The sequence below is a fragment of the Oscarella lobularis genome, chromosome 3, assembly GCF_947507565.1.
Source record: "Oscarella lobularis chromosome 3, ooOscLobu1.1, whole genome shotgun sequence".
Classification (NCBI taxonomy): Eukaryota; Metazoa; Porifera; class Homoscleromorpha; order Homosclerophorida; family Oscarellidae; genus Oscarella; species Oscarella lobularis.
In genome coordinates this window covers 406,714-430,941 of record NC_089177.1, presented here as the reverse complement: position 1 = coordinate 430,941, position 24,228 = coordinate 406,714, and the positions used below count along the sequence as shown (strand labels likewise).

Below are 24,228 nucleotides of genomic sequence, written 5' to 3'. Positions count from 1 at the left end.
AACTCCAAGATGCGTGGAAAATTGCTCTTCTTCTGTTCCCAGTTTCGAATTCGTTCTGGCTGTGCACACAGACGCACGTGAGTGCGGCACGTGAGCTTTCATCGGGTGACCTATGCTACAAGTATACAGACTCTGACAGTCGAAATCAAATCAGAACAACGAGCGTCACGACAGGGTATCCGAAGAACTCGCTCTTCACTTTCGACAGCAGACTCCCAAGAGAAGTCAACGGAACCTAGCGCGCTAAAGTTTCAATCGAGTGCAAATCCGGATCGAAAACTCGAGGAGCCGCTCATATAAGACCTTAGGCGTCTAGCGTCACCGCAACGGAAACACTACACGAGCCGTCGAGGCGAAATGACGCACCACGACATCAAAAGCGCTCGCGAAGCGCTCTCAATACTCGAATTCTCCGTCTACGCGAACGACGACAACGCAACGAGACTTGCAGCAGCAATTCAGGCACTTGCCGAATTCGCATCGAACGGTAAGAAAAGAAATGGGTTCGCCGCGGTCGCGAGGTGAGTTCGCGCGCGCGCTCTTTTCTACAGAGGACAGCGTTGGCGTCATAGCGGCGTACAACGCGGATCAAAGAGAAAGCCGCGGCCGCAGCCCGGCCGATGAGCTCATACTAAAGGCAATGAATCAGAATGAATTCGACATGACCGTGCAACGGGTCAGGCCGGGCGGGGACCCCGTTGTCGCATTTCTTTAGCTATTTTTTGCGATTTTAGGCCGCTTGTTACGCAATTGCCGAGCTAATTCAAGCGAACGAAGATCTACGCGATCGAATGGAGACCCTGAAAGGATATCGGTAAAAGGGGACTTGAGTGGGTGGGGAGAGGGCGGAATGAATGAATAAACAAAAATGAATAAATTTAATACGAATAATTATTAATCGAAATTTTTCGATATTTCTTCGCAGAAACGTGGTTTGTTGCATGGAACGTTTTGCCGATAACGAAAGCCTCCAGGCGCTCGCATGCGAAGCGCTCGCCTGTCTCTCCGTCGCGCCGACAAATCGAAGTCACATGATCGACGCTTCGGTCGCCGATTTGGCCTTCGTCGCCCTTCAAAAACACGGCACCAATTCGACGGTGGTGTCGAACGCCTGCAAGGCGATCGCCTATCTCATAGACGAAGGCGAAAAAAAAACAATAATTCGAAAAACCCTAGCCAAAAAATTAATCTATTTGCGTAGACGTTCCCTTGCAAAAGAGATGGATTCGTTCCGACCATCGTAAAGTTATCCTCGACGTGTTTCGAGAGTATATAGCCGTTGAGGAAGTCGTAGAGCAAATCTGCTGGGCCCTAAGAGCGCTCGTGTCCTCAGGCAAGATATAATAAGTATATGTTACACAACTACGGCGAGTGGGATAAGAGCACGAGGGCCAGACCCCGCTAAATAGCGTACCCCACGAGCATTAGTAGTTGTGTAATTAGCTTATGTAATTAGCATGTTAATTTTTGCTATATGATTTTTTTTATACAGAACGATCTCAGACGCTCTATTTGGACGTCGACGGACTTCGAGACGAGAGCACTCACGCTCTCGTCATCGACACGTTGGAACAGGAGCAGTTTGGAAGCTCGAAGAAAGTTGTCGCAGCCGGATGCGGATTACTCGAAGCGTTGTGCTGCAATGTTGAAAGTACTTAGACGTTTAAGAGGAACAGAATCCCCCACGGTCTTTTTATATTGACCGCGGATTTTGTCTAGTGTCCCAGCATTTCTGTCAGCTAATGTATCTGGTCGACGATCGTCGCGCGATGGAGGTCGTCCTGAATGCAATGAAGGAGTTTCCAGACGAGTCTCAGATTCAGGAGTTCGGTTGCAGTCTTATTGACTACTTGGGTAAGTTGTTTTTCGTCTATGGGACGCTTTTTCGATGCGGGGGTGTCCCTAATTAGCGGAGGCGGACAAGGAAGTTGGAATGGCAGACAAAGACGTCTTGAGTGTCGTCTACGAAGCGATGAATCGTAATCGTGGTCTCGAAAATGAATGCTTGCGAGTGCAGGTACACGCGCGCGCCGTGCATCCTCGACTAAACGCCGTAGCCTCTGTCGGTCGGACGGCGTTTATTTGTTTGAGGAAATCCGAACTGATGTTCGCCTTATGAGATTTGAATTTAGGAAGCGGCGTGTAGGGCACTAGCAAAAGTGCTCAATCTCCGCCCGGACCTCACCGAATTTATAGGAGAAGACACTCTGCCTTCAATAGGCGACGTTAGTTTTACCGATAACGACAGAAGCGGGGAAGACGAAGGCGACGAGAACGAGGACGATTTGCAGTAAGTTTCGTTCAATTTTTGCGCGGTCCGATCATCGAGAGTCGATACTTCAGGTTCCTTCTGCATCGCACGTTGATGTACGCAATCATGTCGTACAGCGAAGACGTGCACATCTTCAAAGCGGCATGCAGCGCCCTTTTCAATATGACTGTTGGCTGTTGTAAGGCCGCCCAGAAAGCGAAACCGGAGTCTCACTCCTTGTCTCTATATAGCTCGATTGCAGAATTTGCTTGTGAAATCCGGGGCGCAGCTCTCCGTCATAGTCGGCATGAAATGGCACAAGAAAGATCGCGAAGCGCAGGAGTGGGGTTGTCGAGCGCTCAGAGGACTGTCCGTTGGCAGGTACTGTAGGGGGACACGGGGGCATGAAAGCGCGTGCCGTCTACGCTCTACTATAGTTCGGAATCAAAACGCTTTTTGTGCGAATGCGGCGCTTTGGATCAATTTAAGAAAGTGCTCAAGCGTTTTTGCGACGACCCGATTGTCCTTGAAGAAGCTATAGGAGGAATAGCCTGCCTCGCCGAGCATTGTAGGGACATATAGAAGCAATGTCGTGCGTCGCAATCATTTCTCCTTTTTTTTTTTGACAGCTATTGATGGCTTTGGTCCTCTTCTATACACCTCTATTCTCGATGTCATGTTGAAATTTCAAGACGTTCGACGTTTGCAGGAGATGGCACTAGAAGCGCTCTCCGCTATGGCTGTAACGGCGCGCAAATTGATCGACGAGGAGGCGGAGGAAGACGGAGGCGAAGAAGAGAAGGACGATGATAAAGAGAAAGGAAGCAAACGCGGCAAACGAGAAAACCACGGCGCTTATTTCATTCACAAGCTAAACGAGGCCGGAGCGCAACGATGCGTTCTGACGTCGATGGAGAAGAATCTCAACAGCTCGGGTACTTCGCGAATTCCTTTTCCGAATGAGAAATTATTGTTTTTCTCTCTGAGCAGTCGTGCAGAAGAACGGATGCCTAGCACTGTGCCATTTGCGCGATCCTATGGGAAAGGAGCGCCTTACGCATTTGAACAAAGTTGCCAGTGCAATACAGAAGGCGATGGAGAGACACAAGGACAGTGACGACGTTCAGCACGAGGTATACATAAAGTGGAGTGCGACGTAAAACGTGCTATCCTGTATTCCCAGGGCTGCCTCACTGTTCTAGCGTTGACCCAGCACGACGAAAACATGGGAAAAATATTTGTCGAGCACAAGGTTCATTTGATTTTCTTCAACATACTCAACGAGCTCGACGGGCGAACGGAGACCAGGCAGTTATTCGGTAATAAGATCCGCAGTCCTCCTATTCGTGGTTTTTAAAGTTCTCTGTGTAAACGGCTCTTTCTCCTCACAGATCTTCAGGAGGCAGCAACTGAATGTCTTTACTTGTTTCGCGATCTCAATACGCTGATGCTTCAATATGCCGTTGCCGAGGGGCTGATACCGGTGCGTGTTTGCGACGAGAGCGCGCGTTGGAATTGACTTTATTTTCTAATTGTACAGGTTGTTCGATGTCTTATCGAGTCGATGGGAGCCGATGTCAACTCCTTGGAAGGAAACTCTCCTATTTGCGTCGCTGCGAGTCGTCACGACGTTCCCATGGTTCGACTTCTTCTGAAACACGTAAGATCACGCGAAATTTCGTTTTCTAAACGATGCATTTTTCCGATTGTCCTTTTCTTTATAGAGCGTCGCTAATTTGCAAAGAGCGCTGGAAATTTCCATTAATCACGACTACGATGATATCACAGGACTACTTGTCCGTCGGATCGGTTTCAACAGAGAACGTACGAACCGTCTTGTGAAATTAGTACATCTGATTTTTCTTTTCTTAGACGGCGTTCTTAGTCTGAGCGGTCATAAATTTGGCTCCTCGCTCAATCCTCTTTGGCTGTATCCCTCTATGGGCTTAGACATTCCCGGCGTCGCGTACACGCCCGACGTTCAGCTAGAAACGGCGAGAAAAAGCGCGGAATGGGCCAAAGGAATCTACTCGCACTCCAAGAAATATTCGTCCGGATCGTCGATAGGCGAATCGTCACTAGGCGAACCCGCGACTCCGGTGTTCGACGAAGCGAGCAGCAGCGGACCTCTATCGCCTGCCTCCACGACCGCGTCCGTCGACGACAACGATCCCGATAGCGAAAACTTATCAAGCGAATCGTCGTCGTCGTCTCGACACAGTTACTCGATGCGACGCGGATCTCTTATGAAGAGTCCACTTCTAGCGACGATCGTTGATCGCGACGAAGAACAAACGACGTCCACGTCGCCTAACGATCGTCGTCGCAAGTTGGGCTCCGTTCGACGACCTTTTCATCGCGGACCGTCGCTCGTCGAAGAGACGTCGCCGGTGACGTCGTCGAAGCGATTGGCGACGCCGATTCGTCGATGCATTTCGCTCGACGTCGCCGGAATTCGAATGGATTTTCGAGAGACGAAAACGATGAACGACGCGATGGAGGAGATGAAGCGCGCGGCGCGCGAGATGAGCACGGAACGGCGCCCGTCGAAGGACGACTCGCCGCAGCCGGAGACACTTCAACCGAAACGATCGGGGCTCGGTCGACGCGATTCGCAAGGATCGCTCATGACGCCGTCGCACGCCGACGTCGGCATCAAAATCGCCGATCGTCCGCTGGCGAAACGACGCAAGAGTCTCGCCGGGACGGAGAGCGGCGCCAATTTGCCGTTTCGACAATCGGCGTTCGTTCGAGCGCCGCGCGAGTGGATTCATTCGACGTATCGAACGTTCAGTCCGACTCTGCTTCGACGAGCGATGAATCGCATCGCTACGTTCGATGGCGGCGTCGAAGATAGTTCCGGCGACGACTTGTCGCCGTGTTCGTCGCCGGTTCAGTCTCGACGTCGCATTCCGAAGGCGGTTCTTCCGCCGTTTTTCGGGACGCCTCTTCCGCCGTCGCCGTTGCACTTCAATGAGAGATATCCGCCGTCGTTTTGCTGGGGAAATCGAGCGACGCCATCGCCAAAATTCGGCTCGTCCGACGACGATTCGGATCAGGCGACGATAAGGAAATCGTCGACAGGCTCGCGTTTAAAGTCGGACGAGGACGCGGGCGGATTGGCGGGCGGATCCGAATCGGATCCGGCGGCGATGAGGAAGAGATCGTCGTCGGCGGGTTTGCGTTTGAAGGGATCGAAAAAGACGAATTCGGTGCGCGTTTTGGACGTGTCGGCGAACGAGCTCGAGTCGCTCGACGCCGTCGCGAACGCCGACGAGAAGATGTTGCGACAGTTGTGCGGTTTGGAGCACTTGAATGCGAGTGAAAATCTTTTGGAGAGCTTTCCCGTCGCGTGGATGGAATCGTTGAGGGGTTTGACGAGGCTCGATTTGCAGCACAACGCTTTTGAACTGTTTCCCGCTCACGTTTTTCAATTGAAAACGATTCAGGCAATCGATTTGTCTCACAATAAGGTGCGAATATTTTGTGCTTGTTTTAATTGAGAAACTGTATTTGACTCTCTTTTTAGATCCAGGCGATGAATGCACCGCTGGATCTGATTCCGACGCAGAAGTGTCTTCTCGTCGAATTGGATCTCGCTTATAATCAAATTCAGACGTTTCCTATTTGGCTTGGAAAGTCGACTCCTAATCTTACCAGCTTGAATTTGTCGCAGTAGGAGCGCAATTTTTTTCCTTTTTGCGTTCTTATAAAAGTCGTTTTCTCTCGCTACAGCAATTGCATTAGGGAATTGCTGAACGTGCCTCTGGGAATTAGCGTCCTGAAAAAATTGAATCTATCTCACAACGAAATTGGCGTTTTACCGGAAGACTTTCTGTCACGATGTCCGAAATTGGATACTCTAGACTTAGGCAAAAACAAGCTAAGTAAGTCCAAATAGATTACAAGCTTTCTCTTGACGATGGGTTTTCTTCTTTTAGTTGCCCTGCCAACGGCGAGAAAAGCATCGCTTCTCGGCGAACTTTCAGAACTTCTTCTCGGCGACAATTCTTTCGGATCGAAGGAATTATCAAACAGCTTTGTGGGGTTGGAGAGTCGCGTGCCTGATTTCGTACTAAAATTACCCAAGTAAGACGAATGATACCGGGGCAGAGACGGGACTGGGGATTGAGTAACGTACGGCCGCGTAGACTCAAAGTACTCGACATAAGTAAGAACGGACTCTGCATCTTACCCGGTCCCAGCGAGTGGGCGACGAAATCTCTCTCCACGCTCACCGCATCCGACAATGAAATCGAATGGGTTAAGAAAGTGAAGAACGATACGTATAATGTCGTCACCTCTCTTTCTCCATAGCTTGACTTTGGCGGCCCCGCTGACGAACAGTGGAACTTCCTACGACGTCTGAATTTAAAGAAGAATCAACTTCGCACTGTGAGTTTTTCTTCTCTTGAAAACGTACGCTGTTCTATTCTCGTTTTGCGAAGATTCCGCCTTCTATTGGTCGTCTGACTCGGCTGACTTCCTTGGACATCAGCTCGAACGTGAAAATCACGAAATTGCCTTTGGAAATGGGAAATCTGTCTGATCTGTGGGAAGTAGGGAAAAAAACCTGACAATGCGCAGCACTTTTTAAACGCCTTTTGTCTTTTTTTACCAGTTGAACTTGGACGGATTGAAAGTGGATCTCCCGTGCGACGTCACTCGATCCAAAACAAGCGACATCATCAATATGTTGAAATACTCCCTGCACGACTCCGAACGTTACTATCGCCTTCGATTGATTGTACTGGGCGACAAAGGCTGCGGAAAATCGAAACTACTCTCTACGCTCACTCAACAAGAAAACGCGAAAAAACAAGGAATTCAAATCATCTACTGGAAGTAAGTAGACGGACTGTTTCGATTCTTTATCGAACGCGTCTTCTGACAGGACGTCGTTTCATCCGAAAAAAACGCTTCGAAAGACTCCGTCTTTCGACTTGGTTTCGGAGTCTAAAGTCGAATACAGGATCCACTGTTGGGAATTTGTGGGCGACGCGAAGTATCGCGGCGCCTATCAGTGCTTCAAAGCGGCGCGCGCCGTCTATATGGTCGTATTCAAGTTCGACCAGATGTCGCCGGAGGGATCGGAGGTGAAGTCCGTTCGGTCGTGGCTGCTGAATATCGAGGCGCAATCTCCGCGTTCGACCGTTCTCGTCGCAGGAACGCACATAGAAAAAGTCGAAGGTAATACTGTGTTTGTCGTAGAGGGCGTTTTTGATTTGTTTTTTAGCCAAATACGCCGCTAGTGTGCGAGCTGCTTTGGAGGAGCTGAAAGGGAAACCTGGTAAGGAATGTCGGTGGTATATGTATTGAATTTCAGTTCGTCTATACGCAGGGTTTCCTAAAAACATTGTATTTCTGGATTCGATCTATAACAGCAGCAATCGAGTGAAAGCGCTTAGGGACGAAGTCGTCCAGGCGATATCCAGGTCTGCCTTGTTGTTCCGCACTGGAGTCCCCATGCACTTTTTCTCTGCAGTGCAACGAGTGATGGCGAGCCGCTCATGGGAAAAATGGTGCCTAAAACCTACCAAGTACAGTACTTCATTGATTTGCTTCTGATTTTCGATTTACTAACCTCCTATTATAGTCGTTGGCGAATTCCGTTTTGAAAGAGGCGAAAACGATTAGCGCTTCGTTTCCTGCCATCACTTACCAGTTAGTTATTCAACCAAACAAATTTCATTGATAGAATGGCCTTGCATGTTTGTAGGAGGCTTTGCAGCTTGGCTACTCGCGCCAAACTGACAGACAAGCAACTTCCCCAAGCCATTCAGTTTCTTTGCGAGAACGGCGTTCTGATTCATTTCGGCAACATTAGGTTACTGAAAGATTATTTCATTCTCGATCCGGCCTGGTTGTGCGAAGTGGTGGCGAGAGTCAAAGGGGCTCGTCGGACGCACGATGGAGTACGAATTCTTATGCATACGCGTTTGAATGCTCGATTTTTGATAGATTGTGACTCGTGAGAGTTTAAAGAAGTTTTACGTCGACATATTTCCAGAGAATAAGGTCGAAGCGTCATTGCATATTTTGGAAAAGTGGGTGTAGTCAGACTTTTTTTGCAAGGCGCAACGTTTTTGTAATTGCTGCTCTTTTTTTGTAGGTTCGAAATTGCTTTGGCATTTGTTGACGATTGCCAATATCTTGTTCCGTGTTTGCTTCCCGAGAAGAAGCCGGTGGAGCGACTTAGGAAATTTTCTGGAAGTGCGTTTGGGTTTGCTGCGCGTCAGGCGAATGCCAATTTCTTTTTTTTTCCCCAAGGTGTCGTGCACCGGCAGTATTGTTTCGCCTACGTTCCAGCCGGATTCTGGTCGCATTTGATTGCCAAGATTTCCGCTTTCTCGCACGAAATGATCGCTCTGGCTATGTCCGACGCAGAGAAAGTAAGTGGGTGGAGAAAAAGTTTCCTACGTAGCGTTCTAATGTCAAATTGGACAGCATCCCCTGGCGGAAATGGTGTTTTGGAAGAAGGGGCTCAGTCTCGTTTGGAGCGAGGTAAATGGTGGTAGAAACAGTGAAACGAAAGCAATATATTAGAATTTCTTTAGAACGCTTTTGTCACTATCGAAGAGATTGAGGACGATTATATCGACGTCGTCACTCCAATGACCCGCTATGGCAGCAAGTATCGAAATTAATTTATTTCAGTCTCGCAATTCGACTCTTGCGATATTTTTCTTTAGCATTCTAGGCACAGTCGTCGATCACATCGACTCTCTTATCGAGGAATGGTATCCAGGATTGACAGGCCAGGACATTCACGGCAATGCTTTACTCAAGAAACGCATTCCCTGTCCGAATTGTCTGAGTAAGAATCAAGAATATATGTCTTATGTATAGCAAAGTTCTCTCTCTTTCTTCAGAATCAGACGTGCACTACTTCGACCTTGGCAACCTCATCGAGACCTCTTCGGAAGTAGATCAAGTCCAGTGCCCGAATCACGGCGGCACAGTGCGTCTCACTCAACTCGCTCCCGACATCGTGCTCAGCGACGTAGAACCGGCTTTTCACATCGACGATCTCGATTACAACTCCAGCCCGTCGTGCGTTCTCGGTCACGGGGGATACGGCGATGTTTACAAGGCAAACTATCGAGGCAGAGACGTCGCCGTCAAAGTCTTTCGCTCGCCCCACGGCGTCGCCGCCTGTCACCAGCAACTCCGTCAGGAGATATCCGTTCTTCAGCATCGTCATCCGAGCATCATCGGTCTAATTGGCGTGTCGCTTCGGCCCGATCGATTGGTCGTTATTGAATTGGCTCCTCAGGGCTCCTTGAATCAAGTGTTCGAAGAGAAGGTCAAGTTGCCGCGGATGCTGCAGCATCGAATCGCCTGGCAGGTCGTCGAGGGCCTCGCCTTTCTACACAGCCTTAGGATCGCCTATCGGGATTTGAAACCGGGGAACATGTTGCTGTTTTCGAAGGCTCTTTCGGCAGGAGTACCGGTGAGTTGGGAGTCGACTATAGCGCAATTCTGTGTGACGATTTTTTTCTCAGGTCAATGTCAAACTGACGGACTTTGGCATCGCTTGTCTCGTTCCTCCCGCTGGACTTACAGAAGGCAAAGGGACTCCTAGTCATCGAGCACCCCAAGTGATCAAACGCCAGTCGTACGGACTCGAAGTGAGACCAGCAAGCGTCTTTGCTATCCTTGTGATGTTTTCTCGCCTAGGCTGATATTTATTCCTACGGCCTGTTTCTCTTTGAATTGGTGACCAACGGACAGAAATTGTTCCACGACGTGGCGAGTCAGCCGAATCGCATCGATGACCTCATATGTCAGCGAAGTGTATCTATTCCCGTGCGTGCTCTAGTTGATCACGTAGCTGCCCTGTGCGATGTAGTATTCTCTTAGGAAAGCGACGTGTGCAACGTAGTAAAAAACGGCGCCTCTTCTCCGTGGCCCGACATGCAGGACCTGATTAATCATTGCCTTCAAGACAGACGAGAAGATCGACCCACGGTAAGAAATCAACGTCGAAGAGAGCGGGCGTGCATGCGTTGTCGTATCTAGGCGGAACAGATCAAAAGTCGGTTGTCAAAGGCCGAGTTCATTTGCCTGCGAGAAGTGATTCCAATCGAATCGAGAATGAATTTAGAAGCAATTGCTGTTCGAGTAAGACGCCGATGTTCTGTGAAAAATTTTAATCAAGCTTAACGCATCTTCTTTAGAAATGTAAGCAAAAAGAAAAGTCTTCACCACGTGGCCTTGAAGTCTGGGTTGCAAGCGGAACCGAATCTCGACAGGAATCAAAGATTTTTATCGAACGCATTCACGGAAACAGTCCTCTGACGAAGAGAAGCGTTTCTTTGAAGGATAAGCGAATATGTTGCCTGCTCGCTGTACGCGATTCTCTCATCCTCGCCGGAACGCTGTCGGGAAAACTGTGGGTGTTCGATACGAATGAAGAGGAGGTGAAGCCTGGACACGTGGTGCACATGAATGACGCCGTCCTCTGCTTGTATTACTACGCCAGGTAGTTATAGTGCAGAAGCGTCGCGCGAAGTCTCTTTATGGTGTTTGTAGCCAAGGGACTGTTAAACTCGAAAGCGAAGATTACGTTTTAGCTGGCTTGGGGAATGGCACCGTGGCGAAGTTTGATACCACTGGTCTTTACCTCAAGGTTCTTCTTATTGTATCCGTTGCCGTACTGATCGTTGAACATTTTTGTTATCAGGTTGAAAGTCCTACTGAGTATATTCGAATTGGAATTCATCCAGTCACGTCAATCAGCAGCGGATCGAAACGCTTCTGGTTTTGCCACGGCGAAGAAGTGGTCGTCTTTTCTCAAAAGGGCAACATGAAAAACGAAGAAAAGCGATGGAAAGCGAACGACGAGTAAATATATTTTTTCGACTTTCTCTGACATTCCTCTGGACTGTAATATTCGCAGGAGCAGCGACGATCAGCTTCTCAATCACTTGTCGCACGTCTGCGTGGGTGGCAATCAAGTGTGGACGGCGACGAAGCAGAGTCCTCGCCTTCGATGCTGGGATACGACTCAGTACAAACTGCGCAGCGAAATCAATTGTGTCGAGGCAATTCGAGCTCGCTATCCCGACCCAGATGACTATCAGATTGACAAGGCATGTCGTGTCGTTTCAATGCTGCTGATTGCGAGGGAGAGCCTGTGGGTGGGCACGGGCTTTGGGCACCTCCTGCTCTATTGCCCTATCAAGCTGACACCGCTGCTCGTCGTGCAAAGAAGCTCGCATCCTGTGAGATGCATTGCTCAAGTTTCTAGAAGAGTTGAAGGTAACAGGCAGAATTGCTAATATTAATTAATTAAATATTTTTGCAAGATATGGCTCGGCCTGTTAATTTGGTTCTGACTGGTTGCCTTGGATTTCGGAAAAGGCCTTCTGTTCCAAGCGGGGATCAATCTGCTGCAGTGCTTGTTTGGGAACGAGACTTTCATAAGCAAGAGCTGTCTCTTCGTGAATATCAAAAAGCGAGAAATGCGCATCACCAGAAGCTGGTCAATGGATCGTCGTAATTTCACAGACAATAGTTTTGCTAAGTACTTAATTTCTAAAATGTCTTTTTGTAGCTGACGTTTATTTTGTTGTACGGAACAGCGATAGAAACGTTAACCCATCGTCACGTGATTGGCAGCGTTCGAGTCTATTCCTTCATGTTTCGCTTCGCAATTGATCGCGGAGGAACGTTCACTGACGTCTACGCCGAGTGTCCAAGTGGACGCGTTCGCGTAATGAAGCTCCTCTCGGAGGATCCGTCGAATTACGTCGACGCGCCGCGCGAAGCGATTCGTCGCATCATGCAAGAAGTCAGACGAAACAATCCAGCTTTGAACGCGTAGAAGAATCTTTTTTGTAGGACCTGGATCGCTCGATGCCGAAAGAAGAGCCGCTCGACACGTCGCAAATCGAATGGATTCGAATGGGCACGACAGTGGCAACGAACGCGCTTCTCGAACGCAAAGGCGAACGAATGGCGTTGTTCATAACGAAGGGATTCAAAGACCTGTTGCACATTGGCAATCAGGCGAGACCCAACATATTCGATCTGGTGCAGAGTAGACGCCCACCCAGTCAAATCAATCAGTCAATAGTTATTCGTCTCAGGAAATTGTGTGTCCTGATGTTTTATACGAAAATGTTGTCGAAGTCGAAGAAAGAGTCGTTCTCGTTCAAGACAAGTGCCAACTCGATTGGGACGGGAAAGCGGTGGAGGAAGGAGTGACCGGAGAAGAAGTGCTTCTGAATCTGCAGTGCAAAGACGCGACTTTCTAAGTCCTTTTTCAACAGGTGAATGTGATGACGTCGCTTAACTTGGAAAAGCTCAAGCAAGACCTTGCTGTAATTTAATCTGCATCTTGGATCCGGCATCAAAATTGATTTCTAATGTAGGAATGCTTGGACTCTGGTATCCAAAGTCTGGCCGTGGTTCTAATGCACTCCTACACGTATGGACTGTTCTATTCGCTTGACTGTACTTTTGATTCCTCTTTCTTTCACAGGTTCACGCGTCACGAGCACGAAATAGCGACGTTGGCCATTTCAATGGGTTTTCGACACGTGTCCCTCTCGTCTGAAGTGATGCCCATGGTTCGAATTGTTCCACGAGGTTTTACAGGTACATAAGATAATAGCCTGTTGCTGGTTTTTGACGTTTTCTTCTGCAGCCTGTGCCGACGCCTACCTAACACCGTGCATTCGTAAGTACATTGACGGGTTTCAAAACGGATTCGACGAGTCTATAAAGGTATCGTCGCCTTTTTGTCTTTTGGACCGACGAAGTATTTCTTTAATAAGGATACCCAAGTTCTTTTTATGCAATCCGATGGAGGTTTGACGAGCGTTGGAAAGTATGATTGTGCCCATAAATGAGCGATTTCTTTACGATCGCCTCGTTCTTTAGCTTTTCAGGATCGAGGGCAATACTTTCGGGCCCAGCGGGCGGAGTAGTAAGTCAAACTATACCCCAAAGTCTCGTCTTCCCTTGAGCTCTAGGTTGGCTATTCGATGACAGCCTATAATAGCCAGACAGACAAAAAGCCTGCAATTGGATTTGACATGGGAGGCAATTACGCGCCGACAATCAATTGACTCTTCCATGCAATTTCTCACTAGGCACGTCCACTGATGTCTCCCGTTTTGCCGGTGATTTTGAGCACGTCTTTGAAACGACCACGGCTGGAGTGAGCATTCAAGCTCCCCAAGTAGAGACACGTCAACGCAGCCCCGCACTTTAGTACACAATACTCTGTTCGATGTAGCTCGATATTAATACTGTTGCGGCTGGTGGCGGTTCGCGGCTGTTTTTCCGCGCTGGCCTTTTCGTCGTTGGACCAGAGTCAGCTGGGGCTCATCCAGGCCCGGTGTGCTATAGAAAAGGTAATGACCAAAGTTTCTCCTAAATCTGATTTGATTTCCTTTAGGCGGGCCGCTTACTGTGACGGATGCTAACCTTGTTCTTGGAAGACTTCTTCCTGAGTATGCGTGCATTTTTGTTTGAACGTTTTTGAGTCAGCGCGCTTTTACTCTTCTAAGGTATTTTCCTTGTATCTTTGGTCCTGACGAAGATCAGCCACTTGATAAAGAAGCCGCAGAAACCGCCTTTGATGAATTGACTGCTCAGGTAAATTAGATATAATATTAACCAAATCGAACATTGGCCTGAGCTTTGGGGGTGGTCATAGGTGAATACTTTTCTTGCTGACCAAGAAGAAAAGCGTCACATGAGCCGAGAAGAGGTCGCAATGGGATTCCTCGACGTGGCAAATGAGACCATGTGTAGACCTATCAGAGCGTTGACGCAGGTATCCATAAAAGATTTTCTCTTTCTTTAGTACCCTTGCTTTTTAAGGGAAAAGGCTATGACACATCTGCTCACGTTTTGGCTTGCTTCGGAGGTGCCGGAGGCCAGCATGCCTGCGCTATAGCAAGAAGTCTTGGCATGCAAACCGTGCACGTTCACAGGTACGTTTTGGTTACGTAGAAATGATCTTCTCACACACACACACTCACACATACAGTAACTGTTCTAAAGTGCTATATACACTTATGCTTGTACGGCGTAGATACGCCGGTATTTTATCTGCTTATGGTCTTGCTCTTGCCGATGTCGTTGAAGAGTGTCAGGAGCCTTGTGCTAAATTGTATGAAGGTAACTGGCGGACGTTTTGAATAACGACAACACGGGTCTAATTTGTAAAAATCTACAGAAGCGTCTTTGGATTATCTTGATGCTAGAATTGACGCTCTTACTGAAAAAGCCGCCAGCAAGTTGAAAAAGCAGGGATTTCAAGGGTTCTTTAGCAGATGGAAAACTATCTAGCACTCGTTCCAGCCATATCTTTTCTTAGAAACGATATCGTATCTACTCCCTATCTTCATCTTCGCTATCACGGCACCGACTGTGCTCTAATGTGTACTCCCGTTCCGAGCTCCAAAACCACGAGCAAATATGGCGATTTTTTGACGTCATTTACCAACAGGTAAGTCAACCCTGCCGACTGCTTGATTTCCTCATAACGACTATCTAGATATTGGCAGGAGTTTGGATTTGTACTCACCGGCAGATCTGTTCACGTCGACGATATTCGAGTCCGAGCGACGGGTCGTTGCCACATTGCAAAATCTCCGTCCGCACCCAAACAGCCTCAGTCTCAAAAAGCGGAGAAGGTATATATAACAGAGTAGCAGAGTAACCTCCTACTCCCAACTGCTTTCAGATCGTTTCATGCTATTTTGACAATAAATTCTGGGATACTGAAGTCTACGCGTTAGATCAGTTGGGAGCTGGGCATACCATATCTGGACCAGCTATATTGATAGAACAGAATAGGTCTTTTTTTATTGATTAACGGTTTCAGAGTCTGATTCTGTGTGCTAGTACCATTGTAGTAGAACCTGGATGCGAGAGCACGATCACCGAATCGGGCAGCGTTGAAATTCGAGTGGAGAAAACGTCGATGAAAAAGGTCGATTGTCAATTGGATACTATTCAGGTATAAGAAGGCCACTCATTCGTCTTCTTCTTAATGTATGTGTATAGTTGTCCATCTTTTCTCACCGTTTCATGAGCATTGCAGAACAAATGGGCAGGTACGTGATAGCGCTAATTAGGGCTCTTGTAACTGAATATATCCGCTTTAGAGTTCTTCGTAGGACGTCAATTTCAACCAATATCAAGGCGAGTAAACGCAGAACCAATTTTAGTGGGATAGAAGATCTACGTTATGTAGGAACGATTGGATTTTTCTTGCGCTCTTTTCGGTGCCGATGGCGGCCTCGTTGCCAATGCACCGCACATTCCCGTTCACTTGGGTGCCATGCAGGAAGCGGTTCAGTGGCAGGTGACCCGCACCTCTTATATGTGACTGAAATGACGAAAATCGTTATCTTTATAGTTGCTAAACTTCGAAGAAGAAATTCGCGACGGCGACGTCATTCTGACGAATCATCCCGCTGCCGGTGGAAGTCATTTGCCGGACCTGACCGTCATCACTCCAGTTAGTTTAGAGCATCGCTTTACAGCGAACCATAAATGTCTCGCACTCAAGGTATTTTGGCCAAACGTTTCAAAACCTGTCTTCTTTGTCGCTTGTCGCGGCCACCACGCCGACATCGGAGGAACGACTCCAGGTTTTGTTTTACTAAAGAACGCGCTGTAGCTTAATAGCAAGGTAGACTACATGCATTAGGCTCTATGCCACCGCACTCAACGGCACTGTGGGAAGAAGGAATGGCAGTGAAGTCGTTTAAACTGGTTGATAGTGGACGATTCCAAGAAGCAGGCAACGAAAACGAGCGCGGAAAAATGGTTTAGCGATGGCTTACGTTCTACAGGTGTATCCGAGTTGCTCATGGAACCGGGCAAACGTCCGAATAGTAGTGGAACGAGAAATCTTCAGGACAATCTCTCCGATTTGAAAGCTCAAGTGGCAGCGAATAACAAAGCAAGAAAGAGGAAATCGCTATAGGATCGTCGACACCCGCGGTTCTTTATTTTAGGGAATTTCTCTTGTTAAAGAGCTTATAGGAGAATACGGTTTAGACGTCGTGCAAGCCTACATGCAGCACATTCAAGTATTGCTCGAAAACGGCGGTTTTAGCTCAGCCAAAGCCAACCTATTAATATAGGACAATGCCGAAGTAGCCGTGCGAGAAATGCTGAAGAAAATCGCGAGCAAAGAAAAGGTACATTCCAGTAGATACTCAATCGAAAACGCAGTTGCAGTTCCTTCCTCGTGCATTGTAGCTTCGATCGGGAACGACAACCCTTTCTGCCATAGACCACATGGACGACGGATCTCCGATTTCGTTAACGATTGCCATCGATGAATCGGAGGTGAGTCTTTTCTTCCATAAATAATAATGTCTGTTGAGTCGTCCGTCGTCTTGTTACGCAGGGAACGGCTTTGTTTGACTTCACCGACACCGGGAAAGAAGTTCAGGGCAACTGGAACGCACCTCGAGCGGTCACGTTTTCCGCCATGATTTACTGTCTCCGATGCATGGTCGGCTACGACGTTCCACTCAATCAGGCGCGAGAAGACATTTTTCTCATTATCTCGTTTCGAGAGCGGGTTTTTTTTTCTAGGGCTGCCTTCGTCCAATCAAGACGATTCTTCCCGAAGGATGCCTGCTGGATCCGTCGGACACGGCCGCCGTCATCGGCGGAAACGTGCTCACGTCCCAGCGAATAGTCGACGTCATATTCAAAGCGTTTGAAACGTGTGCCGCTTCCCAGGTAAACGAAGCGACCACTAGAGTACTAGAACGGCATTCACGGGGAATTTTTCTAAGGGTTGCATGAACAATACGACTTTCGGCGATGAATCTTTTGGATACTACGAAACGGTGGCCGGAGGAGCTGGAGCGGCAAGTTGACAATGAAAAGTCGAACAACAAGTTTAATTAATTTAATTTATTTAGGGTTCTAGCTGGCACGGACGGAGTGGCGTTCATTGTCATATGACCAATACGAGAATTACTGATCCGGAAATATTAGAGCAACGGTATCCTGTAGTCTTGAAACGCTTTGAATTGAACAACGGTTCGGGCGGCGGTGGTCAGTATCGGGGAGGTGACGGTGTCGTTCGGGAAATGATCTTCAGGCGAGCGCAGACTCTTTGCATTTTGTCGGAAAGAAGAGGCGAATATAAGCCCTATGGAATGCACGGTAGGTAATTTTTTGTGTGCTCGTTTATAGGTTTTTAAATTTCGCTTGTGTAGGTGGAGAACCTGGTAGTGTAGGAGAGAATTGGATAATTCGAAAAGACGGCCAAAAGGAAAGGCTGGGATCGAAGAGCAAAGCCCAACTTTTTCCTGGCGTACGTTAAAAGGGTTCTACATAAAAACCTTACATTTTTGTTTTAGGATTCGTTTTTACTAAAGACCCCCGGTGGTGGCGGATATGGTCGAGAAGATGAACTTTGCCAGTATCCGTCGCCTAGCAAGAGAAGCAGACAGATGGCGATGCAAAGTGGCAGTGTAGCCGAGTACAAAAGAATGCAAGAATCGGCTTGAAAATTTTTTTGCGGTAAAAAACATCCGGGCAATACAAATTGAACACGCGTGGCTCACCAGCACCCAGCATGGCAAAACTAAAGCGATCCAAACGCGCAAAGCAGTGGAACAAAGGCCAGAGCGCCGCGAGCAATCCATCAGCGACAAAACATCGCGAAGAGGCGTCCCGTCGCACCAGGAAAGGAGGCAGAAGCGACGGCGGAAATCTCACGGTCGAAGCGATGGCCGAACACGACGAAAACGTCGCCGAATCGCTCGAAACGAAGAGCATAGTCAGCGTGGGAACGATCGAGACGGAATTCGCGAGCGGCGCCTACGATGGAACGCCGTTCGAGAGCATTCGAAGACTGTGGGGTTCGTCCTTGCCAATACACAGAGAGGTGAGCGAAAGGAGAAGTTGTTTTGCTCATCCCTGCACGCACTTCTATTTCTTGTCTAGATATGCGCTGTTTTGGCTGCTTTGACCGAAGTAAGATTGGAGTTCTAGGATATGGCTCAGACAGAACGTTTGAGGATGGCTTTAGGTCATCAGAGACAAAAAGGGCACGCTTAGTCCAAGGGAATACTTTGCGTCACTGGTGAGGTGCAATCTCCTTACTGATGCACCGGGGAATCGATCTTCGCTTATTGCTACTAGATGACTGCTCTGGAAACAGCTGAGGGCGATGAGACGGTCACGGCTCTAGCGTATCTCCTTACCATTGTCATTGCAAGTATTCCCAAAGCAATATTGCAGTCAAAGTTCTCCCTCTCGTGCAAAATACTATTGGATAAAGTCACGCCTGACTCGTCGACGTCTCTTACAAAATCGGTAAATTTAATTAAATTCTAAAAAAATGGTCTTTGAGTTTGAGATTTTGTAGATCATCAAATGCTTAGGAACTCTTCTTGCTGTTCAAGAGAAAGCCGTCTGGACCGAGCCGTCTACCGTGCATATATTCCACTCGGTTCTATCGCACTCAACGTCAACAAAGCCTAAAGTCTCTACATACAATTGATCTTTATATATATATTTGATTTTGCTATTAGGTGAGGACTGCTGCTAGCGAAGTGTGTCGTCACGTGGTGGAAAAGAGTGCGTCGACAACGAAAGTGCCTTCATCTGAAGCAGCCGACTACTGCGTTCGCCTGCTGGAGACAAAGAGCAGTGGCAGTGTTACCTTGTTTCACGTCTTGGCTCTCCTCAAGCAGCTCATCATTCACTTCTCTCCAAAAGTGACCAGAATCGATTATCTTTGCTTTAGTTAATATATCATCTGTCACTGTTATAGCATCTAAAGTCGACGTGCGAACACCTCCTCAAGATTCTCACTCAGGGACAGGCGGTAAGGTCGAGAGGAAAGCGGGGCGTTTTTTTACGTCGCTCTGCCGCCTTTGTTGCAGCATCTGAGCGACAGCGTCATGAACGTATTCAGGACTCTTTTCACGGAATCGCCGGCGAGTCTGACCGCCCAGCTCAACGCGCAGCTAATCAACGTGCAAAAGAGCAAAAGCGTTTATTTCGATTCTTTCTTATATCGGTTCGTATGCTCACTAGGCACTTCACGACTGTCAGCCGAGCATTCAAGACAACGAGCCGTCGTGCGTTTGGTTGTCCGTGATGGAAAAGGCTCACGTTTGCCTTCAGAAGTAGACGGATTAATTAAAGAGAGGCTGATTTAGTGACACTTACTTATTATTTCAGGGAAAACGCTTCTCTCTGTATATCGCATTTGCCGCTTCTGTTCTCCAAGTCTTTGTCCTACTTGTCTACGTCATTTTCCAAGTCCATTGAGACGGCGGCGGACGTTATGAAAGTGAGCTCTATAGTCAATGGTACATGCTGTCTACTTTTCTTTTCAGAGTCTTCTTCAAAATTGCGTTCAACCGCACATCGACAGTGGAGCTATACCGTTTGAGCACCTTACTAAAATTTTCAAGTAAGATGCCATGAAAAAAGGCGAGATGAAGGGGTACTAATAAAGCAAATTGTAGTGTTATTGAAAATAGCCTCAAATACCGATACCAGTCTGCCTGGGACAAAGTTTTTGACGTCATGCGGACAGCTCTTCTTGTGATGGGAAAGCCTCGCTATAGAATTGTAAAGTCCAAGGTACGAAAAACGGGTCTCGTCGACGTTTTCATATTGAAGTCTTGCTTTAGAGTCTTCAGTCATTGTGCAGTCTTCACGAAACGCCTGGTTTCTCTCTCGTTAGCGAGCTTCGCGCTGCAGTAGGGGCCGCCTTTGAAACGATGGGCCCAAGGTAAGCTAAACCGCTGAAACGAGAACGAGTAGTCGTTCAAGATTTTCATTGACTTAAGAGTTGTATTGGAAGCTGTTCCGCTTGGATTTGAAGAAATGGAGTAGGGTTTGCTGTAGAACTATTTAGACGTTGTTCGTGATATTTCTTTTTCTTTTAGTGTTCAGAAAGAGTTTCCTCGCTCGTGGCTTTTACTTGTGATGAAGAATCACGTTCACCACACAGAGCTGGAATATTTTGTTGATGTCTTACTTCCACTGGCAGCCAGACTGAGAGACAAAGGTAAAGACACAGTCTTACATCTCTTTTGTCTCGTGTGAGGATTTACGTATTTGTTAGCGGCCCAGCTGAATGAAACTGGGCACCTGTTGGAAGCTAAGCTATATGAGCAATTGCAGATGCAGGTGCTGGTAGTAAACGTTTTTTCTGTGTGTAGTAGCAGTTTTTGTTGCTAGATCTGGGCTATTCTTCCTGGTTTCTGTACCTGTCCGACCGATCTAGCTAAAGTAATTTTTCTCAGTAGTGGTCCTTAGTAGATCGAGTCACTTATCTTCCTCTACGTTTAGTCGTTTAAACGAATTGCCAAAGTGTTAGGGGTTGCACTGTCAAACAGGCCAGATTTGAGAACGCTGATGTGCCGTTCTCTTTCGCTGCTCATTGAAAAGAACAGAGAAAACGGTAGATGGGTGGGCGGGCTCATAGTCATTCATGGGCCATGGCTCTTGATCTTTAGACAAAAATCGTGCCGAGTTGGCGCGATTTGCTCAGAATTATCTTCCAATCCTTTTTAACATTCAAACGGAAAAGTCAAAGAGTTCAAACGTCGCTGTTCTCACTTGCATCGGAAACTATTTGTCAATAGCCGACACCAAGGTGTCTAAGATCAGAGCAGACAAATTCGCGCAAAAATAATATCGCCTCTTAGCTGGTAAACTCCTTATTTGGAAAAGTCGGAGTAAAATTGGTTTCTTCGGAAAGTGGCGTAGAGACGAAGTGACAAAAAGAGTTTCTATTAATTAATCAGATGATAATAATTGCTTCTTTAGATTGTCTATCATGGATCTTGCTATTGCCATGGTACCCTTCATCGATTCAAAGGGACTGATTATGCTGTACAAAGCGATTGAACCCCTCCTAGTTGTAAGTCGATTTCTTATAAAAACAAAGAGGAGTTCACGACTCCTTGTCTGTTCAGACGAGCAACCCGTCGTTGCAGAAGAGAACGTATAAGCTCGTCGAGGCGATCTGCAACTGTGAAAGCGACGGTCAGAAAAGTTTCGTCGCCTCGCATCTCAATGCGCTCAGAGACGCTCTCGTAAATGCGTCAAGTGCTACTCTAGCCGCGTCTAAGAGGGTGAGAAAAGAGGGAGACTTGCGCGTGACTGTTTCTCAATTCTTTCCACGTTTAGATAAGAATGAAATGTTTGTCGCACGTAGCATCCAGACTAACTGAAAAGCACGATTTCCTGACTACCATACTTCCTGAGGTAATAGCTTTACTACAAGCGACGGAATCAGAGAAAAATTAATTAAGTCTCTTGTCTCAGGTGATACTCTGTACGAAGGAAGTGAACGAGGACACGAGAACGTCGGCCTTTCAGCTTTTGGTTGATTTGGCCACCATCCTGTCGTCTGGCACCGACAGCAAAGAGGCAGTAACCAAGTATTTTCACATGGTTCTTGCCGGATTGGCTGCCAGTTCGCCGCACATGCTGAGCGCTACGATACTCGCTCTAGGAAGACTTGTGTATGAATTCAAATGTGAGGAGAGACGGGGTTTTGTTGTCTTATTTTGGGGAGATGATTTCTTCGTAGCTGTTCTAAGTGACGAGCTCTTGGAGAAATTGCTGGACGCTATGAAGGTTTTCTTGACGTCTAAATCAAGAGAAGTTGTCAAGTCGACATTGGGATTTTTAAAGGTTTTTTTTGATAGACAAAACACGGTTGCGTTTTTAAATTTGTGTCTAGGTTACAGTGCACGTTCTGGAAGTGGAGAATCTAGCGCCGCACGTTCAGGATTTGGTACGTAAAATATTTTTATTTCGTTTTCAAGACTACTTGTTGCTTTCAGATTGACTCTATTGTGTCTTGGAGCAAAGACAAGTCGTATCACTTTAGAACCAAGTCCAAATTTTTGTTTGAAAGATTGATACGAAAACTAGGGTTTGTCTTGGGAGCTAAGCATTTTAGTACCTCTCATTCTTTATCCAGATATGAAATGGTCTACAAAATGGTGCCTGAAAGCCATCGAAAGCTCATAGTAAATATTCGCAAAACGTCAGAAAGAAACAAGAGGCTGAAATCAAAGGGAAAAGCTAATACGGAAGTAAGGCTTTTTTTACTTGCACTTTTCTGATATATACTTTCTTGTTTCAGGGACTTGATAGACAACGAAAGTACGCTCTTGGGACTAGTTTACGTTTGCAGACTTACTCAGGTCGATTTGACAGGTACGAGACTCTTCTGGACAGCTCTGATGAGGGCAGCGAAGACGACGATTCGGAAGCGGTCCCAAAGAAGGCACGATTCAAAAAGGCTTGGATCAAGGAATCTGAAGACGAGCCTGTCGACTTTCTTGATGCTGGAGTAGTGAAAAAAGTGTTAGGTAAGTACGCACCGATAGTCAAAAAATGCAGAAAGACTTAGGTTTTTCGATTGAAGCATCAAAGCCCAGGGAACGTTCTCGCTCACGAAAAGTGGACGACGATTTTTCGATAGCAGAGGATGGAAAGATAATCGTCTCCGAAGAGAGCACAGGAGCAGAGTCTAAGAAAGAAGATGAAAAGGTGCGCGTGAAAATGAAAATGAAAATAAAACCCAAAACGTTTTAAATGTTCTGCTTTTTCAGATGGCTAGAATCAACAGGAAGAGACAACGCTTGTCTACGGACGCTGCCTCGGACAGCGAAAACGACGAGGACGCCGACTCGTCTCCGGCGAAACGACCGGGTTTGATTGGATTGACCGAAGCCTACTTCATCTGAGAACAAGAGCGTTGTTTTTCTTCTCTAGCTCTAGGAATACATAGAAAACTCGAATCGAAACCGAAGGAGAAGGCTGTGAGCTACGGCGCCGAATACAAAGCCAAGGTAAAAGGTGCCTTCGCTTGCTGCAGAACACGCGAGAGCTGTTCTTTTAGAAAGCGCGAGGCGACGTGAAAATACCGGGCAAAGCGGATCCGTACGCGTACGTGCCTCTCGACGCCAGACGATTGAATAGGCGAAAGAAAGCGAAGCTGAGCGGCCAGTTCAAGGGACTGATGACGGCAGCGAAGCGCGGCGGACAAATAGGACGCAAGCAGCAAGCTCGTTTCAAAGTAAGACTTAATCGCTCAAAGAAACGCAGACACTAGCAACAGACTCCCTCCCAACTTCCCCCACAAGTAATACTACAGTATGCCATTAAAAGTCAAAAAGTGTCTTATTTCATTGGGTCGAGAGGACGATTGAAACCTCCGTGTCTATTCATGTACTGCCTGAATCGCGTCTTCGTCTTGGTGTGAATTGCGCTCACATCATTGCCATCTCTTTTCTTACCCTATATAATAGAAGAAAAATTAAAGGTGTCGTCCCTTCGTTTTGTAGCTAAGAGCCCTCCCCCCACCTTGGTGCTGTCAAAACCTCCAAAGCCCATCAACTTCTTCATAGCATCATCGTCATTAAAATCGATCTCAGACCCTAGTTCAATAAACTCCCAACCTTAGAGCTAGCTAGCTACGCGTATGTAAATACCGCGGTGATGGTGTTTGTGTTTCGATTTCTTCTGCTTTTTGTGATGTCTCTCGCGCGATCCGGATCGACTGCGCGATCGGCTGCTGGGCTTATGTCGCCTTGGCGATCGGGATCGCGATCTTGGGAATATATTGCGAGGTTAGATTATATAATAGCCTATCTATATATAGTCAATTATTAATTATTAACTATACTCTAGCGCCTTCGTCGCGTTATGACGTCATAAAATCTTACCTTCTACTTCGGCGGCGGCCAGGCGATCTTGATCGTGAGCGATCGTCTAAAATAGTGAGTGAATGATAAGTTTGTGTGCTGTCGAAGGGGATTTGTCATTGCCTCGTCGCCTGCGTCTTTCTCTTGACCTTGAGCGTTGTCGTCTGTAGCGGTAGCGGTCTCGATCTCGAGAATTCGAGCGACTTCGACTTCTCCGTCGATCTGAGCAGGTTGGTGACTACTGTGGAAAATGCGTGCGTTTCAATTTACCTCTAGAACGGCTCCTAC

At 47.4% G+C, this 24,228-nt stretch overlaps 3 protein-coding genes across 5 annotated transcripts; all 3 read left to right on the top strand.

The window, feature by feature from the left end:
• The first annotated feature begins 2 nt into the window (after positions 1-2).
• LOC136184884 (leucine-rich repeat serine/threonine-protein kinase 2-like) lies at positions 3-11,866 on the top strand. 2 transcript variants are annotated; one of them, XM_065971881.1, is made up of 49 exons: positions 75-90; positions 140-487; positions 552-676; positions 735-814; positions 926-1,143; positions 1,202-1,333; positions 1,493-1,651; positions 1,720-1,854; positions 1,911-2,017; positions 2,133-2,290; positions 2,344-2,450; positions 2,503-2,632; positions 2,689-2,819; positions 2,881-3,186; positions 3,242-3,384; positions 3,435-3,570; positions 3,643-3,734; positions 3,792-3,911; positions 3,976-4,075; positions 4,124-5,724; positions 5,781-5,926; positions 5,987-6,138; positions 6,193-6,340; positions 6,403-6,514; positions 6,569-6,646; positions 6,700-6,810; positions 6,873-7,096; positions 7,146-7,441; positions 7,488-7,541; positions 7,593-7,686; positions 7,737-7,791; positions 7,848-7,915; positions 7,971-8,166; positions 8,213-8,298; positions 8,364-8,464; positions 8,522-8,643; positions 8,699-8,755; positions 8,809-8,885; positions 8,944-9,068; positions 9,124-9,704; positions 9,757-9,882; positions 9,932-10,060; positions 10,115-10,222; positions 10,274-10,375; positions 10,432-10,736; positions 10,787-10,883; positions 10,938-11,098; positions 11,154-11,515; positions 11,563-11,866. In XM_065971881.1, exons 2-49 carry the CDS (start codon positions 358-360, stop codon positions 11,754-11,756), a joined length of 8,577 nt encoding a protein of 2,858 aa, XP_065827953.1. In that variant the 5' UTR covers positions 75-90; positions 140-357; the 3' UTR covers positions 11,757-11,866. The 2 variants fall into 2 exon arrangements, with proteins under 2 accessions (XP_065827952.1, XP_065827953.1); XM_065971880.1 differs by having other exon boundaries at positions 3-487.
• Position 11,867: 1 nt separating this feature from the next.
• Positions 11,868-17,800, top strand: LOC136184889 (5-oxoprolinase-like). 2 transcript variants are annotated; one of them, XM_065971888.1, is made up of 38 exons: positions 11,868-12,047; positions 12,098-12,289; positions 12,346-12,474; positions 12,529-12,579; positions 12,631-12,686; positions 12,741-12,856; positions 12,906-12,985; positions 13,036-13,088; positions 13,142-13,187; positions 13,234-13,303; positions 13,354-13,442; positions 13,500-13,617; positions 13,662-13,716; positions 13,774-13,861; positions 13,923-14,042; positions 14,090-14,202; positions 14,304-14,389; positions 14,448-14,532; positions 14,589-14,720; positions 14,769-14,907; positions 14,958-15,070; positions 15,119-15,233; positions 15,281-15,330; positions 15,382-15,418; positions 15,471-15,581; positions 15,636-15,737; positions 15,789-15,870; positions 15,930-16,022; positions 16,075-16,184; positions 16,240-16,314; positions 16,369-16,425; positions 16,487-16,576; positions 16,638-16,772; positions 16,829-16,978; positions 17,035-17,109; positions 17,164-17,410; positions 17,464-17,561; positions 17,608-17,800. In XM_065971888.1, exons 1-38 carry the CDS (start codon positions 11,895-11,897, stop codon positions 17,755-17,757), a joined length of 3,861 nt encoding a protein of 1,286 aa, XP_065827960.1. In that variant the 5' UTR covers positions 11,868-11,894; the 3' UTR covers positions 17,758-17,800. The 2 variants fall into 2 exon arrangements, with proteins under 2 accessions (XP_065827960.1, XP_065827959.1); XM_065971887.1 differs by having other exon boundaries at positions 15,636-15,870.
• Positions 17,801-17,825: 25 nt separating this feature from the next.
• Positions 17,826-23,424, top strand: LOC136184891 (RRP12-like protein). The gene is made up of 34 exons (XM_065971889.1): positions 17,826-18,137; positions 18,197-18,226; positions 18,282-18,335; positions 18,395-18,568; positions 18,621-18,737; positions 18,787-18,972; positions 19,029-19,082; positions 19,141-19,233; positions 19,295-19,386; positions 19,442-19,553; positions 19,600-19,676; positions 19,732-19,849; positions 19,900-20,000; positions 20,059-20,100; positions 20,158-20,279; positions 20,337-20,401; positions 20,453-20,503; positions 20,564-20,675; positions 20,731-20,870; positions 20,923-20,990; positions 21,044-21,137; positions 21,193-21,351; positions 21,407-21,484; positions 21,545-21,758; positions 21,813-21,916; positions 21,966-22,019; positions 22,069-22,160; positions 22,209-22,323; positions 22,374-22,393; positions 22,448-22,602; positions 22,659-22,783; positions 22,846-22,945; positions 23,009-23,085; positions 23,136-23,424. Exons 1-34 carry the CDS (start codon positions 17,826-17,828, stop codon positions 23,346-23,348), a joined length of 3,720 nt encoding a protein of 1,239 aa, XP_065827961.1. The 3' UTR covers positions 23,349-23,424.
• The last annotated feature ends 804 nt before the right edge of the window (positions 23,425-24,228 follow it).

Coding starts and splice junctions, on each gene's coding strand:
- LOC136184884 (XM_065971880.1), top strand. CDS start 358: ATGACGCACCACGACATCAAAAGCGCTCGCGAAGCGCTCTCAATACTC. Junction 7,792..7,847: donor TGGTGCCTAAAACCTACCAA/GTACAGTACTTC, acceptor CTCCTATTATAG/TCGTTGGCGAATTCCGTTTT. Junction 11,516..11,562: donor AGTTTCTAGAAGAGTTGAAG/GTAACAGGCAGA, acceptor TATTTTTGCAAG/ATATGGCTCGGCCTGTTAAT.
- LOC136184889 (XM_065971887.1), top strand. CDS start 11,895: ATGTTTCGCTTCGCAATTGATCGCGGAGGAACGTTCACTGACGTCTAC. Junction 16,315..16,368: donor CCTACATGCAGCACATTCAA/GTATTGCTCGAA, acceptor CTATTAATATAG/GACAATGCCGAAGTAGCCGT. Junction 16,979..17,034: donor AAACGTGTGCCGCTTCCCAG/GTAAACGAAGCG, acceptor AATTTTTCTAAG/GGTTGCATGAACAATACGAC.
- LOC136184891 (XM_065971889.1), top strand. CDS start 17,826: ATGGCAAAACTAAAGCGATCCAAACGCGCAAAGCAGTGGAACAAAGGC. Junction 18,738..18,786: donor CAACGTCAACAAAGCCTAAA/GTCTCTACATAC, acceptor TTTTGCTATTAG/GTGAGGACTGCTGCTAGCGA. Junction 20,991..21,043: donor GAAAGTGGCGTAGAGACGAA/GTGACAAAAAGA, acceptor TTGCTTCTTTAG/ATTGTCTATCATGGATCTTG.